At 48.5% G+C, this 20,257-nt stretch overlaps 1 protein-coding gene across 3 annotated transcripts in view; it reads left to right on the top strand.

Moving 5' to 3' along the window:
* Window positions 1-20,257, top strand: part of BTBD11 (BTB domain containing 11) — a 256,972-nt gene that overhangs the window by 195,128 nt on the left and 41,587 nt on the right. For 2 of the 3 annotated variants that reach the window (XM_016148053.2, XM_016148052.2), the window contains exon 4: window positions 2,655-2,807. In XM_016148053.2, the coding sequence (XP_016003539.1) occupies window positions 2,655-2,807 (153 nt within the window). Of the gene's footprint in view, window positions 1-2,295; window positions 2,499-2,654; window positions 2,808-20,257 lie in introns of those variants that run through there. The other variant, XM_016148062.2, reaches the window with a different exon arrangement.

Here is a 20,257-nt window from a genome sequence, read left to right on the forward strand (position 1 = left end):
GTGATGGAGACGCAGACCCGAGGGGCTGGAAGTTGTGGGCTGTACTTCTGGGGCACTGAGCAAAAGAAGCGGGTTGGGGGGGGGGGGGTCCCCCTGCAAAAACAACCCAGGAGGGGTTCTCTGAGCACTCGGATCCTGTTTCAGCAGTGTTGGAGACATGGTGTCAAAAATAAGTCCTGCTCACCTGAGACAGTAGAATCCAATTCAATTTCAAGTCCGTGTGTGTTTATTGAGTGCCTGATTCAGTTTAGGTGATGGAGAGAATGAGAGAATGAGGGCGACAGCCTAGCAGCAGGCTGATACATGCAGAAATAACCTGGGAGTCTGCCCCGCAGGTCCATGGGTCCAGAAACTCGATTTTTATCCATTTCACCCAGTAAGAAATTGGTATATCTTAGTCTATTTCATGAACAAGTATTTATTAAGTGCTGTCCTGGGGCTGGGTCAGTGCACTCAGCAGTCCCAGGTCCCTGCCCCATGGATCGTGCATTCCAATGGGGCACCTGCAAGGCCAGCGGCTAAGGTCAATGCAGTGGAGTCTACCGTGCTAGGGGTCCAGGTGAAATGGAGTCATCAGGCGACATGTTTAGGGAGAAGCGAGATTCGAACTGTGGTTTGAAGGCTAATTGGGGCTGGAGGCCTTTGATACAGGGGATTGAGCTGCATGAGTGAGACTGAACATGGTGTGCCATCAAGGGTCCATGACCAGATCCTCCCCGCTGGGGTGACAGGTGCATGCTGGGTAACAGAGTGCGTGGAGGTTGGCTGGACAAGAGCAAGTCGGTAGCACGTGGGGTTATGGCACGTGGGCCATGTAGTCCAATGACTTGGGTCTGACTCCCAGCCCTCATACTTGCTAACCTTCTAATCCCCAGGGCATGTTACTTAACCTCAATAAACTTCATTCTCCTGATCTAGAAAATGGGCATAGTCATACCCAGCTGATAGGTCGGTCCTCGGCATTTAGGTGAGATCATGAATGGGATTAACTGAGATGAATGTAAAAGGCTTAGCTGTTAAATATTATTAACATTGGCTAAATAGGCCCTATTCTCGGAAAACTAGAACCTGCCATGCAAGTCTTGGTGGGAAGCTCATGACATCTTCATGTCTTGAGGGTTTCACTGCCTTGTACAGCGACCTCTCTCGTTCCCACGGCAGCCAGGTTGGACTGAGTGGCAGCGCCGTGGACAGGATAAGGTAGCGGAGGCACCTAGAACACACGTGCGTGCCCTGGCCTTTCTAAATTTTGCACTCTAGGCACCTCACTTGCCTCACCCTAGTCCCAGCCCTGCCGAATGGTAAGAAACCTTCTTGATCTACACAGTGTGTTTCTCAAAGTGTGGTCCTTGGTACACTTAAATCAGTATCATAGGGGCTTGCTTATTACAATTATATTCCTAGACCCTGCAGAATCAGCAGTTCTGGAAATATGGCCAGGAATGTGCATTTTCACACACACACACACACACGCACGCACACACACACACACACAGCTGATTCCCAAGCCCTCTATCAGTACTTTAGAGCAGTTCTTTGAGTGAGCCCCAACTGAGCAGCATCAGTATCCCCCAGGAACTCATTAGAAAGGGAAATTCTTGGTCACCTCCCCCCCCCCCCCAGATCTACTGAATCAGACAGTCTAAGGGTGGGGCCCAGCAATCTGTATTCTAACAAGCCTTCCAGATCATTCCGAAGCACATTAAATTCTCATGGGGAGGTCTTAAAAACTACCAATGTCTGCCCCCATCCTGGATGAATTAAATCAGAATCCCTGGGCTAGGACTCAGTTTCGCCCCTTCCCCTGTAGTCCTAATGTGAGGACAGAGTTTATAATAATCACTGGAAGAAATAGGAAGATGGCAAATGTGTATTATGCCCAGGAAGTTATTGACTCAGGCCATTCTTGCAGCAAGCTGGACACCCTGCTGTGATCCCATTAGCAGGTGAGGAACCTGGGGCTCCCAGAGCTCCAGGGGTATGGCAAAGGCCCTCTCGGCCCCGCCCCCCACCATCCTCCCACCCCTGCTTTTCTGGCTGTGACCCCCCCCCCCAGGCTTGTTGCCTGTCGACTTGGCTCTCTCTGCCTTTCCCAGGGGCTAAAGCCTGTGGGCGGCCTGGTGCTTTGGCAGAGCTTAGGCTCCAGAAGCATGACAGAAAGGTGGCTGGGGATGGGAAGGGAGGGCTGGAGGACACCTTAACATTGGGGCCGGAAGACAGCCCCAAATTCTAACACCCCCAGGAGATTTTTGGGTTTTCTCCTAAGCACCAGACCCCATGCTTGGTGCTTTAAGTGAGTCATCTCCTTTACGTTCACATGATCTCTGAGGGAGATAATACTCCTCGCGGAATAGTCCCAGCTTATCCGTTCACAGTCACTTTATCCCTGGTTTATAGATGAGGAAACTGAGGCCCAAAGACTCAGGAGAGCCTGCCCCGGGGTCACCGGTGCGGTCAGGATGTCTCCAGAGGCTCTCCCACTACTCCGGCATTCAGAGGCAGGGTCTCCAGGGAAAGCGAGGTTGGGGGAAGGGAGTTGGGAGGATAGGCGAGGAGTGTGGGGGTGGCGCTGAGCGGGCACCCCCACCCCCAGCGCCCCCTCCCCGCTCCACAACGCTGCCCTAACCTGTCTCCGCGTCCCTCCCCCGCTGCAGGCCCTTCCTCGTGCTGCCGCCGCTGATGGAGTGGATCCGGGTGGCCGTGGCACACGCCGGCCACCGCCGCAGCTTCTCCATGGACAGCGACGACGTCCGCCAGGCGGCCCGGCTGCTGCTGCCCGGCGTGGACTGCGAGCCGCGCCAGCTCAGGTAGGGCTGGCGGGCGGGGCGCAGGGACGGGCTGGCCTTCCGGGACACCGCCCGGCCAGGCTGGAAGGAGGTGGCCGGCTGCGCGCTGCCTGCGGGGCTTCGGACTCACGGCATCCAGCCTTTCAGTCGGGGTCCTGCAGGGCTGCTCGCTCCAGCGGGCTGACATTGCAGTCACCGAGACTGAGGCTCCGCTGGTTTAAATGACGAATGTGGGCTTAACAAAAGCAGGTCCCTCGAGTACCAGGGCTGGAGGAGGACAGGACAAGGCTATGCGGGAATGCTCAGAGTATGCCACGGCAAGATTCCCTGTGCCCGGTTTCTCTTTGTATTCTATTCCGTTTCTCTCTCTCTCTCTTCCTCCCTCCTTCCCTTCCTCTCCCACACATACACACACACACACACACACACACAACTACAGTATGGTTTTCCTGTAGTTTTCTAACAAAACCTTGCCGAGTAAAATTTCTGGCTAAGAAGAGCACGCCCCTTTCTCCACGTGCTGGGGATGGAGCGGCTCTCTGTTTCTCATGCCTGTGTCCAGGTCTCCTTCCATCTAGGTGGGGACTATTCACGGCCGCTGAGGACCCCCTGCATGGGACCTCATTTTCATCCAAAGCAAAAGAAATAGGACAATTCACTCAACTGAGTCCAAATCTGATTCCAAATGCAGAAAGCACAGAAGCTCAGGGGTGTGTGTGTGTGTGTGTACACTTTCCTGACTCCCTGTGCTGTTTGTCAGGTGGCCATTGTCGCTGTCGTCAAGCCCCTACTAGCCCACCTGCTGAGAAATTGCCCTTCAGAAGTTCATCTGGGCCAGTCATGTGGCCAAGCTGCAGAGATGTTCACTCTTCCGGGATCCGATTGGGGGGGGGGGGGGTCTGAAAGAAAATGGGGGCGGGGCAGGGGGAGTTGCCGTATAAAACATAGCCCGGCAAAGTCCCTGCGATGCCCCTCGGCCTGAGAACGTGCAGGGGGCTAATCTAAGTCATCGCTGCTAGCATTTATTCAATGCTTAACCATATGCCGGCCGCTGTTCTAAGTGCTTTACACAGATTATTTAATATCTAATATTCTCCAAACCCTATGAAGTATGTACCGTTATGCCCACTTTCCAGATAAAGAAACTGAGGTGCAGATAGGTTAAATAATGTACCCAAGATCACAGAACCAGTAAGTAGTGGACCCAGGAGATGAATCCAGGCAGCCCAGACCTCCAGGCCCATAGTTTTAAACATCGAATTGTACTATCCTTAGGTTTCTGGCTGTGCCACCATCCCTTACATCTTGTCACCTAGATTACTTCAGGTCTCAGGGAAAGGCTGGGGAGCAGCCATTCGTTGAGCACCTGCTACATGCCATTTATCAGTTACAACGAGAGATTTGCATTCATTTCTTGTCTCCTTTAGTCCCTGAGGCAGCCCCCTAAGGTTAGTGTAATCTTCCTGGTATACAGATTAGGAAGCTGTCGGTGGGACATCTTGAAGGTGGAGGTGGCAGGGATGAGAGCCATCCTCTCCTCCCACCACACCTGCTCCCTGAGCCCGGGATGGCCTTGGGACTTCAGCTTTCCTCCCTGCAGCAAGCCTGGGGCCGTTGTGTAGTGGGGAAAGTAAGATGTTTCCCTAACTCTTGCTGACAAAGCATTCCTTGTTTGTCATGCTCTCAGGAGACTCCCAGCTTAAAGGTTAGGAGCCCGGGCTCCAGAGTCCCATCGCCTGGGTCCAAATCCCATTGCCATGGTGAATTAGCTGTGCAACCTTGGGCAAGCTAGCTAACCTCTCTGGACCTTAGTTTCGCCACCTGAAACATGCACATAATAATAACAGCTTCCCCCTGGGGGTTGGTGCCAGCACAAAGTGGGGTCATGAACATGAAGCAACTATACGGACAATGCCTGAAAGGAAGTAAGTGCTCCGGATGTGGTCGCTGTTACCTAGCACTGCCCCCAGGTCTCTGCCGTTCCTGTAAAAGGAAGGGAGGCTTGTATCTAGGTGTTGCTTTATAATTCTGAAAGGCTTTTAATGCTTTCTCACGTGAGCTCATGAGCTTCCAGACAAACACCGTTGTTATCCGAGAAGGTCGTGCCATTCCATTATACAGAGGAAAAAATCAAGGCCCAGCAAGATTCGCTAACTCTCCTGATATCACACAGATACTAAGTGACAGAGTTAGGAGCCAGATATCAAACCCAGATACCCCGAGATATAACCAGTTCGTTCGTTCCGTCGCCCTTGACCCAGCCTTCTTTGAGGATGCTGAGAACCCTCTTCCCAATGCTTCTTTTCTACGAAATGAACATGAGCTTCCATCCCTATGCCCTTCCTCCAGCAAGGAGCTTTTACTATATGGACTAGTGACCAAGTATGTGTCATTCTGACAGTCACACCAACAAGCTCAATTTCAACATCCATCCAGTTCGAGGCCTCAGGCTTGACCGTCAGGGTGTGAGTGTGATATCTTGGCAGGCCAAAATGCACCCACTTGGAGCAGGAAAACAAAGGAAGTCAGTTCCATGTGAATCTCTAGGCTATTTTTGGTCATATTTATCTCTCAATTCTTGACTCATTTGTCTCCAGAAGGATGATTTGTATGTAGAAATGTACTAATTGATTGTTCCAGCTAAATTTTCATTAAGTTTAGACATCATTTTCAAAGGGAAAACTAAAATATAGTATTTCATTTACTTTCCTGAATAGTTCATTGTAAGACAAGTTTCATTAACTAAATTCAGTACGTGAAAGGATGAGCAAGTTTTTTTTAAAGAGTACCTAATTTTCGATTGAGGCAACACACAAATCCATCTATATACATAAATATATTTTCCAATCTCATTTAACGTGACGTGAAGTAGGAATTACCTTCTCCAGTTTGCGGGTGACAGGCTCAAAGAAACTTTGCTCATTCAGACATCCTTGCTCTGCGCCTCGCACTAACTGTCTTCATGGTGTGTTGTCCCCAGCAATTGTACAAGGCATGTTACAAATATCCCATTTTACAGATAAGAAAGCTGAGGCTAGCCGAGGTCATGCAACCTGTCCAATGTCACACAGCTACCGTGAGGCAGGTGAGGTCTAGAATGGAGGCCTTGGCAAGTAGAATTAAAAATACAGTCTCCCCGTCTTTCTCTCCTCCCAGACATTCATCTTCTGAGTTGCTAGACAGGCTCCTAGGTCTGAATTAGTCAGCTCCCCCTCTCTAAATAAACAGCCCTAGAAAAATTTGGGTAGTTTAGCGGTCTAACAAATGCAGAAACTTGGAACTTGGTGTTGGCCGCTAGAGTGTCAGTGACTATTAGCACATATAATTACCTACCAGCTGGCTGAGGTTTCCTGCTGGGAGGCAACCTGGACTCCAGCCGTGACAGAGCAATGAGAGGCAAGGATTCCCAGGTCTGACGCTAGTGCTGCCGTTGATTTTCAGAGTGACCTTGGTCAAAAGCTGCGGGATTTCTGCTTTGGTCTTTATTCGGCTCCCTTTAAGTCTCACCTTGGTGATCATGTTTATTCAAAGGGAATGCCAGTTGATGCAGCTGCAGTCTGTAAGGGGTGACCCATTTATTCTTTCTTAATTAGAGTATCGGATCATCTAAGCCTGAGAAATCTGGCCTTTTATTTCTTCTCTTTTTCTTGTACTTTGGGAGATAGGGAAAGGACAGTAATGTAATGGAAAGAACAAATAATATGCCCTGGCAACGTTCGTACTTTTTATTATTATTATTATTAATTTGTTATGAAAAAGTTCAGAAATACAAAGAGTAGATACTGTTGTTTACCCATATTTGTAAGAGGCAGTTTTTTCCACTCCAAAGAGAGGCTTTTTAAAAATGGTGCCCGTAAGGGGTGTTCCCAGGTTTCATCGTAGCTGATAAACAGCTCCTATCAACAGGATTTGGGGGTTGTCAGAACCATGAGTTCGCCCCCAGGAAATGGTTAATCGTTTTGCAGGTGTTTCTTAAATTCAGACCAGATTTTGAACTGTCCCAACAGTGGTAAGTTTGGGTGTGATAAGGTGCAGGGTGTATCAGGATGGGACCCAGGACCCCCAGGTCATAATGTTCTTTCCTTCACACTTTCATTATATTTACCGAGCACCTACTAAGTGCCAGACCCACAGTAGATGTTGTCATCTGGGTCTGCTGCTTTCAGTGGTGACCTTGGGCAAGTCACCCTGCCCATCTCACAGGGCTAGTTTCCTCCCCTGTAAAAACAGGGGTGACACCTGCTTCATAGGATGGAGGAACCTAGGTAGAGCCACATAAGAATTTAATAAATCACACCACTGTTTGATCTGCTACTTTTATCCCTTCTCAGGCACCTTTTGAGGTTAACAAGTTTTGCTATTTATCTAGTATAGGTCAAACTGGGTTCTAAGGTGAAGGTTGTGCCACAATAATACCTGTCCTAAACTCTGGTTTCTCTTACATAGCCCTATAATAACAGCTGCAAGTTTGGGTTCATTTACCAAATATGTGTGGGATGCTGATGGCTCACCAGGCCCTGCATGGGGCACAGGGATACCAAGTCAGGAAAGTTTCAGCCACTGCCCAGAAGGGCCACAGCATCCGGTGGCTGCCAAGTCACACAGAAGACAGGCCTTGTGCTGTTGTAGCTGATGGCCCTCGTTCCTATAAACATCCGTGGCCCTTTAAGGCGGGATCACCCGGATGAAGGGAGTTCCAGCCCTTGGTGTCAGAAAGCAAGATGCTCCCCATTCATTCCTAGCCTCATCTCTTAGATAGAACCAGGTCTCGTTCTGGGCTGAGAGGAGACAGAGTCCCTGCTGGAGAGACACAGACGACAAACAATAGTGATTAAAAGAGCAGGATAATCTCACGGAGTATGAGTTCTACACAGAAAGTCAAAACAGGATAGAGAAGAATTGAGGAGGGAGGGGCAGATCGATGGGATGTTCAGAGAGCACCTCGGGACCGTGAGGAGGAGGGACAGTGTCACGCTCCTGCCTTGGACGCATATGTGGTATCCTAGCCAGGGGCTTATAGAAGAGACTCGGTGTGGGGTTGATCTTGAGCCACATCCATGCCAGCCGGGTCACTCAGTCATGTCCACATCAACCGCTGAATTCAAACCTGGGGCCTCCCCACTCTCCCGCAGAAGGTCACCTGCAGAGGAGCAGCACCTGGGGCCCTGGAAGGCTCCCAGGCTCTCGCAGAGTCAGAGCAGCTCTCTCCTCTCCCCTTGAGTGCCCTTGTCCTTGCCTGGCTCTGGACCGATCCCACAGCTCCCCACGGCCTCTCCGGCTGAGCTGCTGTAGATGTGCGCCCACGGAATGGCAGCCTCTTCTCCGCCTCCAGCAGACAGAAGTCCATACTGCAGGCCCCTCCGCGAGCCCATTGGAGCTGCCACTGCCCCCACACTAATGTCAATGCATTATTGCCTCCTAAAAGACAGGAAACTGCCCTCTGCCTAATGCCAGGAGAGTCGCTTTGGGGCTCCTCTGTCCTCCCCTAACAATGTCAGGGACAAGGCCACGAAGCCTGCTCCAGGAGCTGAGCTGGCGAGGTGGCCCTGCATTCTGCAGGCGCATACCAAGCGCCTACTGTGTGGCTGATCTAGACTTGGGCGGGGGCGGGAGGTGGGCGTCGAAGTAATTACAGAAAAATCTGGTAAATGTTCTAATATAAGGCAGTAAAGATCTAGGTCTGGGAGAGCTAGAAATGCAACGGGTACTGTTCGATCTGAATCCTGGAGAATAAACAGATTTATCGGGTAGAGAAGGTGAAGCGAGGAGAAAAAGAAGGAGGGCGTCAGAAAAATAAGTCCACACAGAGGGAACCACTTAGGCAAAGGCCTCCAAGTAGAAACATGTGTTGGAGGAAGCATAAAGATGCCAAACCCGGAGCACAGGCTTCAACCAGCATGGCTCTAAGTGCCTCCTGTGGGCCAGGCTCTGGCACCTAAACTTGGCTACATTCAGCCCATGGAGGGTCTTTTATGCCATGCCAAAGGATTTCAACTCTATCCTGCAGGAGGTAGGGGCTCTCACAGATTATTGAACAGGGAAACGACATCAGATTTATATTTTAGAAAGAGGGGCTGGCAGTAGCCTGGAATATGGGCAGCCGAGGTGGGCAGGGACAGGGGATAGGAATCAAAAAGCAGTTGCAGTAATCGAGGTGAGAGATGCAGACAGCTGAACTAAGGCCGAAACAGTGGGGACAGAGAGCCCGGAGGATGCTGGAGAAGTTGCAGATGGAATCAGCAGGACTTGGTGACTGCTGTGGAGAATGAGGGAGTGCAGAGTGTTAGAAACGGCCTTGATGGGGCGGGAAGGAGAGGGGCGTGGGGAATTAGTATCTCATGGATATATGTAATTATGTTCTAAACATATGTTTAGGGTAGGCGACATTGAATATATTTTACGAGAATTTTTTTTAAACGGCCTAGTACAAAAAGATCACCAAGGATAGTATATAAGGTGTCGCCCTAGTGTGAAATATACACATGGGTATTTGCTGTCCATGCTTAGACTGTCTCCGGAAGTGCAGGTGTATGGAACCGATAACCAGTGTCAAATCTGAGGAGGGGAATTGGAAAACTGGGTGTGGTGGTTTCCTACCACGGATGAGGCGACGTCAAACATCAGACGTTTATCGTTCCATGGTTCTGGAAGCTAAAAGTTCAGGGTCAAGGTGTTGGCAGGGCCCTGCTCCCTCCAAAGCCTCTAGGGGAGGATGCTCCGTGCCTCTTCCAGCTTTCGGGAGCCCCAGGTGTTCCCTGCCTTGTGGCAACATAACTCCGGTCTCTGCCTCCTTCTTCACGTTAGCTGTCTGTTCTCTGTGTCTCTGTCCAAATCCCCATCTTCCCATAAGGACGCCAGTCACATTGGATTAGGACTTACCCTAATGACCTCATCTTAATTACATCTACAAAGATCCTGTTTCCAAATATAGTAACGTTCACAGGTACAAGGGAGAGGGGTACGTTAGGACTTCAACAGACCTTTTTAGGGGACATAAATTTAACCCCACACTGGGAGACAGAGAGGGGACGGGAGCTCATCTGACCGTTGGATTTCGTAGCATGTGCCTGTAATATCTATTCTATGCCAAATTTTTATGTTAAAAATTGTCTCTAAGGTTTCTGCCTTGGGATAATACGTAGCTAAGGATGTTTTTAACATCTACGAGGGCAATGTGGGAGAAGTCCCATGGGTTCAGTTTTGAAAATGTTGAGTGCAAGATGCATCCCACCTTGGTCGACCAAGCCAATGAGGGAGTCCACGTCAGACTTCTCCGTCAGAACGGGGAATTAAGAGCTCACCCTGTCATCTCATTAGAGAGGAAGCAGAACAACTTTCAGGCGTGCAGGCCGTGTAGCCCAACTGCCGGGGTTCAGATCCTGACTCTACCACTTATTCCCTGTGTGACCTTAGGCAAGTCACTCGCCTCCCTGGGCCTCTGCGTCTGCAGATCTAGAAAATGGGGACAATAATATGTCCACTTCGTAAGGTCGTGGGGAGGCTTACGTGAAATAACGTACGTAAATTATTTAGCACCACGTAGCACGTAAAACATGCGGCACACTTGTGTCCACTGGCCTGATACACCGTCGTGTCATAGTAAATGCCCATTGCATATGAGTGATTATTCTCATCCCCCGACTCTGGACCAAGGAGGTCAGCTCCTCTTCGTTGCCAAGAATAAAAAAGCCTCAGCTTCCTGTGAGAGAGGAGGAACTAAGCATCTCGAAGAGCGGTGGTGGTTTAGCACCGGGGATATGGTCGGGAGCGGTGGTGGTTTAGCACCGGGGATATGGCCTCGGCTCTCCTGCCACTGCTGGAGAGTCAGTTCCCCACCCCCTGGCGCAGGAAAACAATCAAGCAGGGCCGACTGGCGTCGGGGTCACTGTCCCCACCCTAGTGACTCTGGAGTTCCTCTGCATGACTCCAGTTTTTTATTTTCTCTGAAGTATGAGATTTTCAAAACCATCATTGGCTGGAGTCCCAGACCGTGTCCAAAGCAGTTGCGTGTCCATCAGCAGCTGTGTCTGCAACCTTAAATGGGGTCACTAGCCAGGAAAGATAGCAGAAAGAAAGGAAGACGTGTGTAGATAGCAAGTATGGCCCCTGGTTACCAGATATAGTCTTGTCTCAAGTGAGCAGAGGTTAGGGGAGAAGTTAGGGGGCATAGAATATTCTAGGAGGGTCACAGCCTGGACTTTATCTCAGACAGTTAGCATCCTTCGCTCTTCCTTCATCACGGAGTTTCTACCAAGCCTGGCATATAGTGGGGCCCAATAAATATTTGTCAAATGAATGAATGAATGAATGAATGAATGAGGCAAAGAGCTATTACTACGTGTGTTGGTGATACTATAAGTAAACAGACTAAGACTTTTCCCAGACCAATTCAGATGCAGAAAGAACTCAGCGTGGAGACCTTGGTAGGTGGGTGAAGTTCAGTTGTGGAACTCAGAAGACAGGTCTTTGCTAAAGAAGCCTTTAGGGGAAATACTGGCAAACCAGGCGGACTTTGAAATCCTGGGTGTGGACGAGATTGCCCAGGGGAGGTCCTGATGAAGAAGTGTTACCTTGAGGCAAAGGAAGAGTGGTCCCAGGTTAGAGAAAACCCCAAAGAAAGTGAGGTAGCAGATCCCAAGCGGGCTTACGCTACAGAGGGGTCACCGGAACCCAAGGTTGCCGCGCCGGTGGAGAAGGTGCAGACCTAAAGGAAGCCACAGGGATTGGCAGCGAAGGAGCCATCACGCCCTTCGCAGCAGCAGTTTTGACAGCCTGATGTGGGTGGGAACCAGACTGCAGGCGACAGACAGTTTGCCAACACTTGGAATTTGTTCTGAGCTTCCGAAGCGTTAAAAGCAAAACAGAAACACATTTGGTGCATACAGCAACACGGAGAACTACATCTAACTGGCATTGGGGGCTCACTTCCAAATCAGGGCTTCTGATTCAGGCTGGCAGGTTGAGGGTATGTCGTTTGCCATATGGGATTTGCCTTCCGAGGAGCAGTTGTTGTTTTTTTTTTTTTTTTTGGCCCACTAATGAGTCCGTTAAATTTCTCTCCAAGGTGCTTAGCCAACCTCTGCAACTCTACTTAAAAATATTAGTTACACAAGAACATTATCTTCCCTTAGCAATTAGTCAGGCAACCAATACTTATTACAAAGCCATGTACTTAGTACAAAGTACTTTGTACAAGCCATGACGAAAGTACTTTGGATAACAATGAAGGAGCGGGGTCGCTTGTGGTCTTCACAACATTAAGTAAATTCGCCTTTCATCAGTTCATAAATTAACCTACAGAAGGTTAAGGGCCACAGACTGGATGGACGAGCTCAGTTTCTAGCTCCGAACATTATTCAGTTCATTGTCTAACATTAGACGTAGAAGGTAAAGGAAAGAAGTGGAGCTTCAGTTCATGCTCCATTCATTTCTCCCCCAACCAGATGAGGGGGCTTCATTTTCCTCCTCACCCCTGAGGAAACTGGGGCTTCGAGAGGTGTGGAGATCTGCATGTAGTCACATGTGCCCCGTCTTGGATTCGAACTCGGTCTGTCTGACTCCAAAGCCCAGGTTCTCTCTACTAGAAAGGTAGCTACAATCAAAGAATCAACACTGGGAACTGTGAAAGTAACTTTAGAAAGAGGCCGAGGTCCATCTTGAAAGGCTCGGCCTCCAGCCTTAACTCTCAGGAATTGGGAGGCACGTCGGACTCTTGTGTCCGTCAGTCATTGTCAGCACTGTCCAGTGGCAAAGGTCCCTGTGGAGAGCTCATATAGAAATATTCTGAGAAATATGTGAAAAGGGCTCTCCCTCACTAGTAATCCTGGAAATGCAATCAAAACCACACCCAGTATACATTTCGTACCCATTTGATTGACATAAAATTAAAGTCTGACAATACCAGATCTGAGCAAAGATATAGAATAATGATAACTCTTAAACACCCCTGGAAGGGACTCCGAATCCTCTTTCAAGTAAACTTCAAAACACATAATTCTACTCTCAGTTCTATACCCTAGAGAAACTCTTTCATATGGAAATAAAGAGACATGTACAAAAATGTTCATAGATGCAGTGTTTGTAATCGCAGAATAAATTTAAAGAAAAAGAAGAGAAACAAGCTATCTGTCTGCAGGAGAAGAGATAAATAAATTATGATACGTTCCTACTTGGAACACCAAGGAACAACAAAAATAAATGAACTAGAGCTACATGTTATCGCACAGCTAAATCCCAGAAACATAATATTTGTGCAACAAAAAAAAAGCAAGTTGAGTCAGGATTTGTGTAGTATGCTAACATTTATATAAAGTTTACCAACATTTCAGACAGTCCATATATTATCAGGAATTTATAGAAGTAGTAAAAAGGGTAAGGCGGGCATCGGGATGGTAAATATCAGATTCAGGAGAAATGGTCACCTCAAGAAATCAGAAGAGAGGAAGAGATGATGGAATCGGAGGGTTTTGCAGAGGCCTTCGTACTTGCAATGCTTTATTTTTTCAGCTGGCCAGGGTGGTGAGCGTGTAGGTGGTCTCTGTATTACTCTATTTGTGATGTGTGCCTAAAATAATTCACTAACGATAAAGATTATTTAGCCATTATTGGCAACAGCACATTCTGAACACTGGTTCTGGGATATTAATAAGCATTATTTTAAAAAGTGTTAAGTAGTTCAATAAATTTGGGAAACAATGACTTAAATAACATTAAGTAAGCTTAAATGTGTTTTTTTTTTCCTCAGTGCTTTTAATATCCTGTGTTTCTTGTAAATCCCATAGAGAAGATAATCCTATTTAAATCTTTTAGCGTAAATCAGGGGTCAGCGAAATGCAGCTGCCTCCCACCTATTTTTGTAAAGAAAGTTGTAGTGGAAAGTAGCCACGTTCATTTGTTTAGTATTGTTTACGAATGCTTTCACACTGCAGTGGCAGAGTTGAGTAGTTATCCAGAGGCTATTTGGCCCACAAAGCCTAATATATTCACCATTCAAATATTTACAGAAAGAATTTACAGACCTGTCATACAGCATTTTATGAGACTTGCATTACTGGGAGTGCATTTTGGAATCTTAACACTAGAACTCTGTCTTTACGGCTCAGGAATTGGTATGTTTATTTGTGAAAATTGTTATAAAGAAGACCATCAGTTCTTTCTAGAATTCCTTGGAAGATGGCATGTGTGTGTGTGTGTTCGACTTTGAACATTAACACCTAACACAATAACCAGCATATACTTAGCACTTCCTGCCTGTTTCACTGAATTGACTTAAATTTAAAAACCATCTGTGGAATGGATTAACTAGAATATAGATTCATTAGCTCTAACAGATGTGCAAAATACCTGGGTCTTAGATAAGACAGGAGTTTAAAATTCTCTCTCATGTAACAATCCAGGTATGAGTAGACCTGGGCTGTTATAGCAACTGCAGGCCAGGGACCCAGGCACCTTCCCTCTTGTTGCTCTGCCATCCGTCAGGTGATATGTTCCTTTAAATGCCTGATATGGATTACCCTACCCACCAGGACTACACCTATCTAGTGGGAAGAGGTAAAGTGGAAGGATAGCACATCACTTACCCTCACTCCCTATTGGTCAGCACTTAGTCATGTGGCCATGCCTAGCTGCAAGGGAACCTGGGGAATGTACCCAGCTAAAAATTTAGGTCCTACAATGCATAAAGGAGATAAAAGATTCTAGAGGACAATGACCAATGTCTGCCAAAAAAAAAAAAAAAGAATATACATTAAGAGCTGGCCAAAATCAGGGGTGACTTCTTTCTCTAGGGATTGGTCTTATTTTCAACTCTTAAAATAAGGCACGATGCCGAAGCTAGAGATGTATAATGTTGCTTCATTATTTTCTACTCAAAATAACATGACAGCACCTTCAGTTGTGAACACACTAGTTTCATTCTCCTGCATTTGAGGTAAATCTTTTTTCACATATTCGAACAGACCTAGATCTTTCTATTGTGAGGGGAGGCAAACCCAGGGGGGGTTTGACACGACCTGGGCATTTCTAAAGAGGAGGAAGGTTCCAGGCCTTTTGGTGTCCCTCGCAAGGCAGAAAAGACTGGCCAGGAGGCAGGCGTGGAATCACCCTTTCTATACCTTATCTGAGGCAAGTTTAATGACCTGGCTCTTTTCAATACTTTAGTAGCGGCAGTAAACAGCAAATGGGCACAATTTTTGGACCAAGATTTCTCCTAGGAACTTCGCGAGCATTACATGTTCCATTTGCTGCCATATTATAATTTTTTTTCTTAGAAAAATGTGTGGGGATCTTGGTGGGACTTGCTTCAGCATAAGTCTCGATTTGTTCATCTTTTTACCACCCAAAAGGAAAGGAAAAACTCATCGGTTGAGAGACTTGAAGCCTATGAAAGGGAATTTGGCTTTCTCGGCCAAATGGGGGCCTGTATCTGAATTAGGACGATGATTCGCCATTTCACGATTCATTTCTGAAGGGACCATTTTATTGTCACGCTTATAGAATCTAGTAATGGGAACTGCTTGATATATAAGAGATGATCCAAAAAAACAAATTTTATCACCCTCCACCAGGGTTTCTCAACCTCAGCACTACTGCTATTTTGGGCCAGATAATTCTTTGTTGGGGGAGGGGTGGGTTACCCTGTGCATTGCAGGATGTTTAGAAGCATCCTCCACCTCTACCTCCTGGACACCAGTAGCACCTCCCTAGTCGTGACAACCAGAAGTGTCTCCACACATTGCCAAATGTCCCCTGGGTGACAAAATCACCCCTGGCTGAAAATCACTGACCTACACAAACCTAAAGGTATCCATAGAGAGACTTGCTAAATGACTTCAGAAGAAGACGTGGATTCTGCTCCTAAATATGTCTGTGAGCCCTACAATTAGTTAACCCGTCTCAGGCTTCCAGTTTCCAGATCTTAAGAAGGTCGGAAGGGGAGCTGAGCCCCCTCTTCCAGCACCGACGTTCTGAGATTCTGCAAGCCAGAGCTGCTGTGTGGGGCTTGTCTCTAGAATACAACTTGAAGGAAAGCTGGATGCAGGGAAGAGGATGGGAACTGTGGAGCACACCATGCATGCAGGCAAGAAAGCAGTGGGGGAATGTACCCCCGGAGTGGGAAGCAGGCCTCAGCGGATGGACTGGGAAGAAAGTAGAAATGGCAGAGAGACGGGGCAGTTGCAAAAGGCCTTGAATCTGAAGCCTGTGGTTGGGAGTTTGCATTTCTTTGGCACCCACCTGGCATCTAGTAGTTCCCCTGGCTGAAGCTGAATAGTGTCTCCGTGAACATGGAAGCCCTTGGGAGCACAGAGAGGCGGCGGAGTGTGGTGGTAGGAGCAGGGCGCCAGCCACAGCCCACGTGGTTCAGGGCTCAGCTCTGCCACTTGCAGGCTATGCGACCGGGGACAAGTGTTTTAGCCTCTCTGTACTGCAGTTTCCTCTTCTGGAAGATGAAGATAAATTTTCTAGGGTCGAAATGAGGATGAGATAAGATCATAAATGTGAATTGAGCGTGTGCGTGTGTATACTCATTCCCAAATATGTATAGGTGATGTACATGTACGCATGTGTGTATAAAATACACACACACACATATATAATTAGAATAGTTCCTGGCACATAATAAATGCTATATATGTTTGCTATTATTATTATTATTAAACCAGTGAAGTATTTTGAGTATGGAAGCACTCAGTGTGCCTTGATCAGAAATGCTGCTTTTTCTAATTTCTGAGGAATGTCATCTCGAGCTAGACAGCCATGTGCCCAGCCAAAACTCCACGAGGGCAGGCAGTTCTGTATTACTGCAAGGAAGGCGTGGAGAATGGATGCTGGGCACAGTTAACACTCATTGCCCACGTTTCTCTCCTAGGCGATCCTCTTTGTCACAGTAATAAGCGTTGGTATGAAATAAGAGCAAAAACAGAGGAACTAAGATGTTGGGATGGAGTCAGGGAGAAAAGCTGTTGCATGGTAAATACTGGTGCGTGAGCAACAGAGAGCATGTGATAAACTCAGAGAACGTCCATGTTTGGAGGCCCCAGGAGCTTGACTAGCCTAACACCCCCACTTTATAGATAAGGAAACCAAGGCTGTTAGTGGAAATGTGATCTATCCAAAGCCACACAGCTAATGAGAGGTACAGCCATGACTTAAAGCCATTAGCCCTGTTCCTTCCCACCTTGCCAGTTGCTTTCAGCACTGCCCTGCAGGCCCTGGTCTGTAGGGTTCCTCTTTCCTGGCTAAGTCGAGACATGGCTCAGAATCCTTTTTAACTGCATACTCCAGTCAGCCATACCAGTGAATCGCGGTTTGCCCAAGAGGAGCAGGTGTTGTTTCGTAGCCAACACATCGCCCCAAGTTTCTGAAGAGGTAGTCGGGGCGTTAGCTGCCTGTAATGTTTCTCCTACATTTCAAATGACTGATATAGGTCCACATCTTCTAGAATGTCAGAGTCTATGCCAGCATCACGCATCCCACACTCCTTAGGTTCATGTCCACATTTGAACAGCCTGGGAGGGCAGGGACCCTGTCTGGCTCACTCCATGCCAGACCCCAGCCCCTAACCCAGTACCTGGCCTCCAGATGGCTCTCAGTGGATCATGGCACTTCCCTTAGCCTCCGAGCTCCTCCAGCAAGAATACATTCATATACATCATCTCATCCTTCGTCACAAAAACCTGAGCACATGGTCCTGCTCTCCCATTTTACGGGTGAGGAAGTGGGAGCCTAGAGAAAGATGGGGTGACGTGCCCAAGGTTATCCTGCAAGGAAGCGTGCTGTGTTGGCAACTACTTCGGCATCGATAGTTTTTCCCGCCACCCTTCAGTGAGTTCCTGAGTATGCAGATAAGTGGAGTCGGCATTGTCGTCTGCTCCTGGATATCATAAATCTCTCCGGTGTGCCTACAGACAGACGTGAGAGGCTGGCAGCTTGATCCTTAATTACTATTTTGAGTTAGTGTTGTATGCTCATTTTTCTCCCCGAGGCACCTGCATTTTCAATTACGTAGTCACCTAGGTAGCCAAACAGCTTGCTTAATATCCTCCTCCCTGACAGCCTGGGAGGGCAGGGCCCCTGTCTGGCTCACTCGACGCGGGACCCAGCCCCTAACCCGGTGCCTGGCCTGCAGCTGGCACTCAGTGGATGCGTGTGTGGGAACGAAGCAATCGTGGCACTTCCCTTAGCTAGCCTCTGGGTTTCTCCGGGGCAGACATCTCATCCCGTTGGCCTCTGTGCGTCCCCAGTGTGTGACACACAGCAGGCATTTGATAATGTTGGGTTCTCTGGCATCGGGCTAGGAGAGAGGGTGGGAACACACGCAAAGCCAAGTCTTACTTAAGCCTGGACTTTGAGATGAGACAGGTCCAGGGGAGGGAGAAGGGGCCCAGTGGCTTTAGGACGACGCGCTTACCTCTCTCTGGCCCTGTTCCCTTGTCTGTGAAAGGGGGATGCTGAGACGTGCCTTCTGGGGTTCCTGTAAGGGTATAAACAAGTCGTGAGTATAGGCTCAGGAGTCAGACCGCCTGGGTTGAATGCCAACCCTACCACCTCTGAACTGTGTGACCTTGGGCAAGTGACGAAACCTCCATGCCTCAGATTTCTCATCTGTAAAATGAAGAGAGGAGGCCCGGTCCACGGGGTTGTTTTAAGGATGAAGTGGGCTGTCACATGGGAAATGCTTAGCCTATTATCGATAAGTGTAAGTTATTACTATTATATTAACTATGGTATTAGGGAAACTGTACATGCTTATATTTCTCTAATTATTGCTAATATCTTTGCTCTGTCCCAGGGCAACCGATCTACCCACCGGCCTTGGGAGCCATATGGTAAACTGAATCATGGGTCGTGGGGCTCAGGCAGCAGAGTGGGGCTGCGTTCTCTCATAGGCACCCCTGCGACAGTCCTGTGATGGTGGTGGACGCAGGCATCCTCCTTGTCAGCAGGACAGAGCATTGCATCCCCCAGGAGATCCCAGGCTACTGCCTCTGAGAGGGGCCTTGGAACTTACTGTGCCCCAGGCTGCCAGCCTGCTGGTGAGACCCCGATGAGTGAGAACAGAAACACGTGGAAAGGGAAGGCAGAAGCCTCGAGAGAAACAGCAGCGCTCTCACAAGGCCAGCAAGCGAGAGAGAGGCTGTCGTGAGGGCTGGGCTCAGAGGGGCCGGGCTCTAGCAGAGCCTAGGGACAAGGAAGACCCACTCAGGGACTGAAGGGCTGTATGGTTGGAAGATGGGGGGAGGGAGGGACTTCCAGATGGCCTGATTAAATCCCTGGGAAGAGGACCTACAATTAGAAAATAATGGCATAGTAATGAGTATGCGTTTCATGTATTGGGCAATTATTATCACACACTGTGCTGAGTGATTCAAATGAGTTATCTCCTTCAATCCCCATCTCAGATACAGACAGTAAGTGCCACTCTTGTCATCCTTGTTTTGCAGATGGGGAAACAGAGGCTCAGAGAGGTTAGATTACCTGTCTGAGGCAGCAAGTAAAAAGCCAAAACAGAGGGTGTGCGCTCTGGTCTTGAGTGCTAGGCCCTGTCTGCTCCGGGGTGCCCGGGCTTTGTGTCGGACGCTCAGACCCAAGTCTCGGTTTCCTTGCTGGCAGAATGGGAATAAAACAGCAACGGCAACAGCTCGTTTGAGGAGAGAACCACTTGAAGTGGTGGAACTCGAGCACGTAGCGTAGAATGAGCATGCGTTAAAGGGTGGCCTTTTCATCACTGATGAGGGAGGACATGGTGTGAGCTACAGATCCCGGAGTCATGCCTGAGGGATCCCTTGGGAAGCCCAGAAATTGCCAGCACACCACCAAGCCCTGGGACAGACTCTGGAGCCAGACGGCCTCAGTTCAAATCCTGACTCCTAATTTATTAGCTGTGTGACCAATTTAATTAAAAATGCTGTGCCCCGTTTTTCTTAAGTGTGAAATAGGTTACTAATAATGCCTTCTTCATAGGGTTACTGTGAAAATTAAATGTTTATATTCATAAAAAGTTTATAATATCCCTGGTACACGGTACGTGCTAAGTCGTCCTTAAATAAGTAAAGCATGTGATGTTAGTGTCTCCATTTTACATGAGAGAAGACTAAATGAGATGAAGTAACCTGCACAGAGCTTCCCAGTTAGTGGGGGCCAGAGCCAAGCAATGAACCCAGGCAGTCTGGCTTCCGAGCCCACGCCCTGGGGATGCGGGTCCCAGAGCTGCTCCGAAGTCAACACTCGGGGGACCTGGGAGCTGCCGGTTTCCTGCTAGTGCCAGTCAGGTCAGGATGGGTCCTGGGAATGGAGGAGGAAAGAGGGGTGGAAGCCTGGCCGGGCAGGCCCACAGCACCCTGAGCAGCTCTGCCACGTCTTCCATATTGGGCTGTTCCAGAAACTGCTTCCATCAAGCACGATGCCCATTCCCCCCTCCCTCCCCAGCCTCTGTCGTCACTTAGTCTGCTTGCAGAACCGTGCTGGATAGG

Source organism: Rousettus aegyptiacus, unplaced genomic scaffold (assembly GCF_014176215.1).
Source record: "Rousettus aegyptiacus isolate mRouAeg1 unplaced genomic scaffold, mRouAeg1.p scaffold_m13_p_2, whole genome shotgun sequence".
Lineage (NCBI taxonomy): Eukaryota > Metazoa > Chordata > Mammalia > Chiroptera > Pteropodidae > Rousettus > Rousettus aegyptiacus.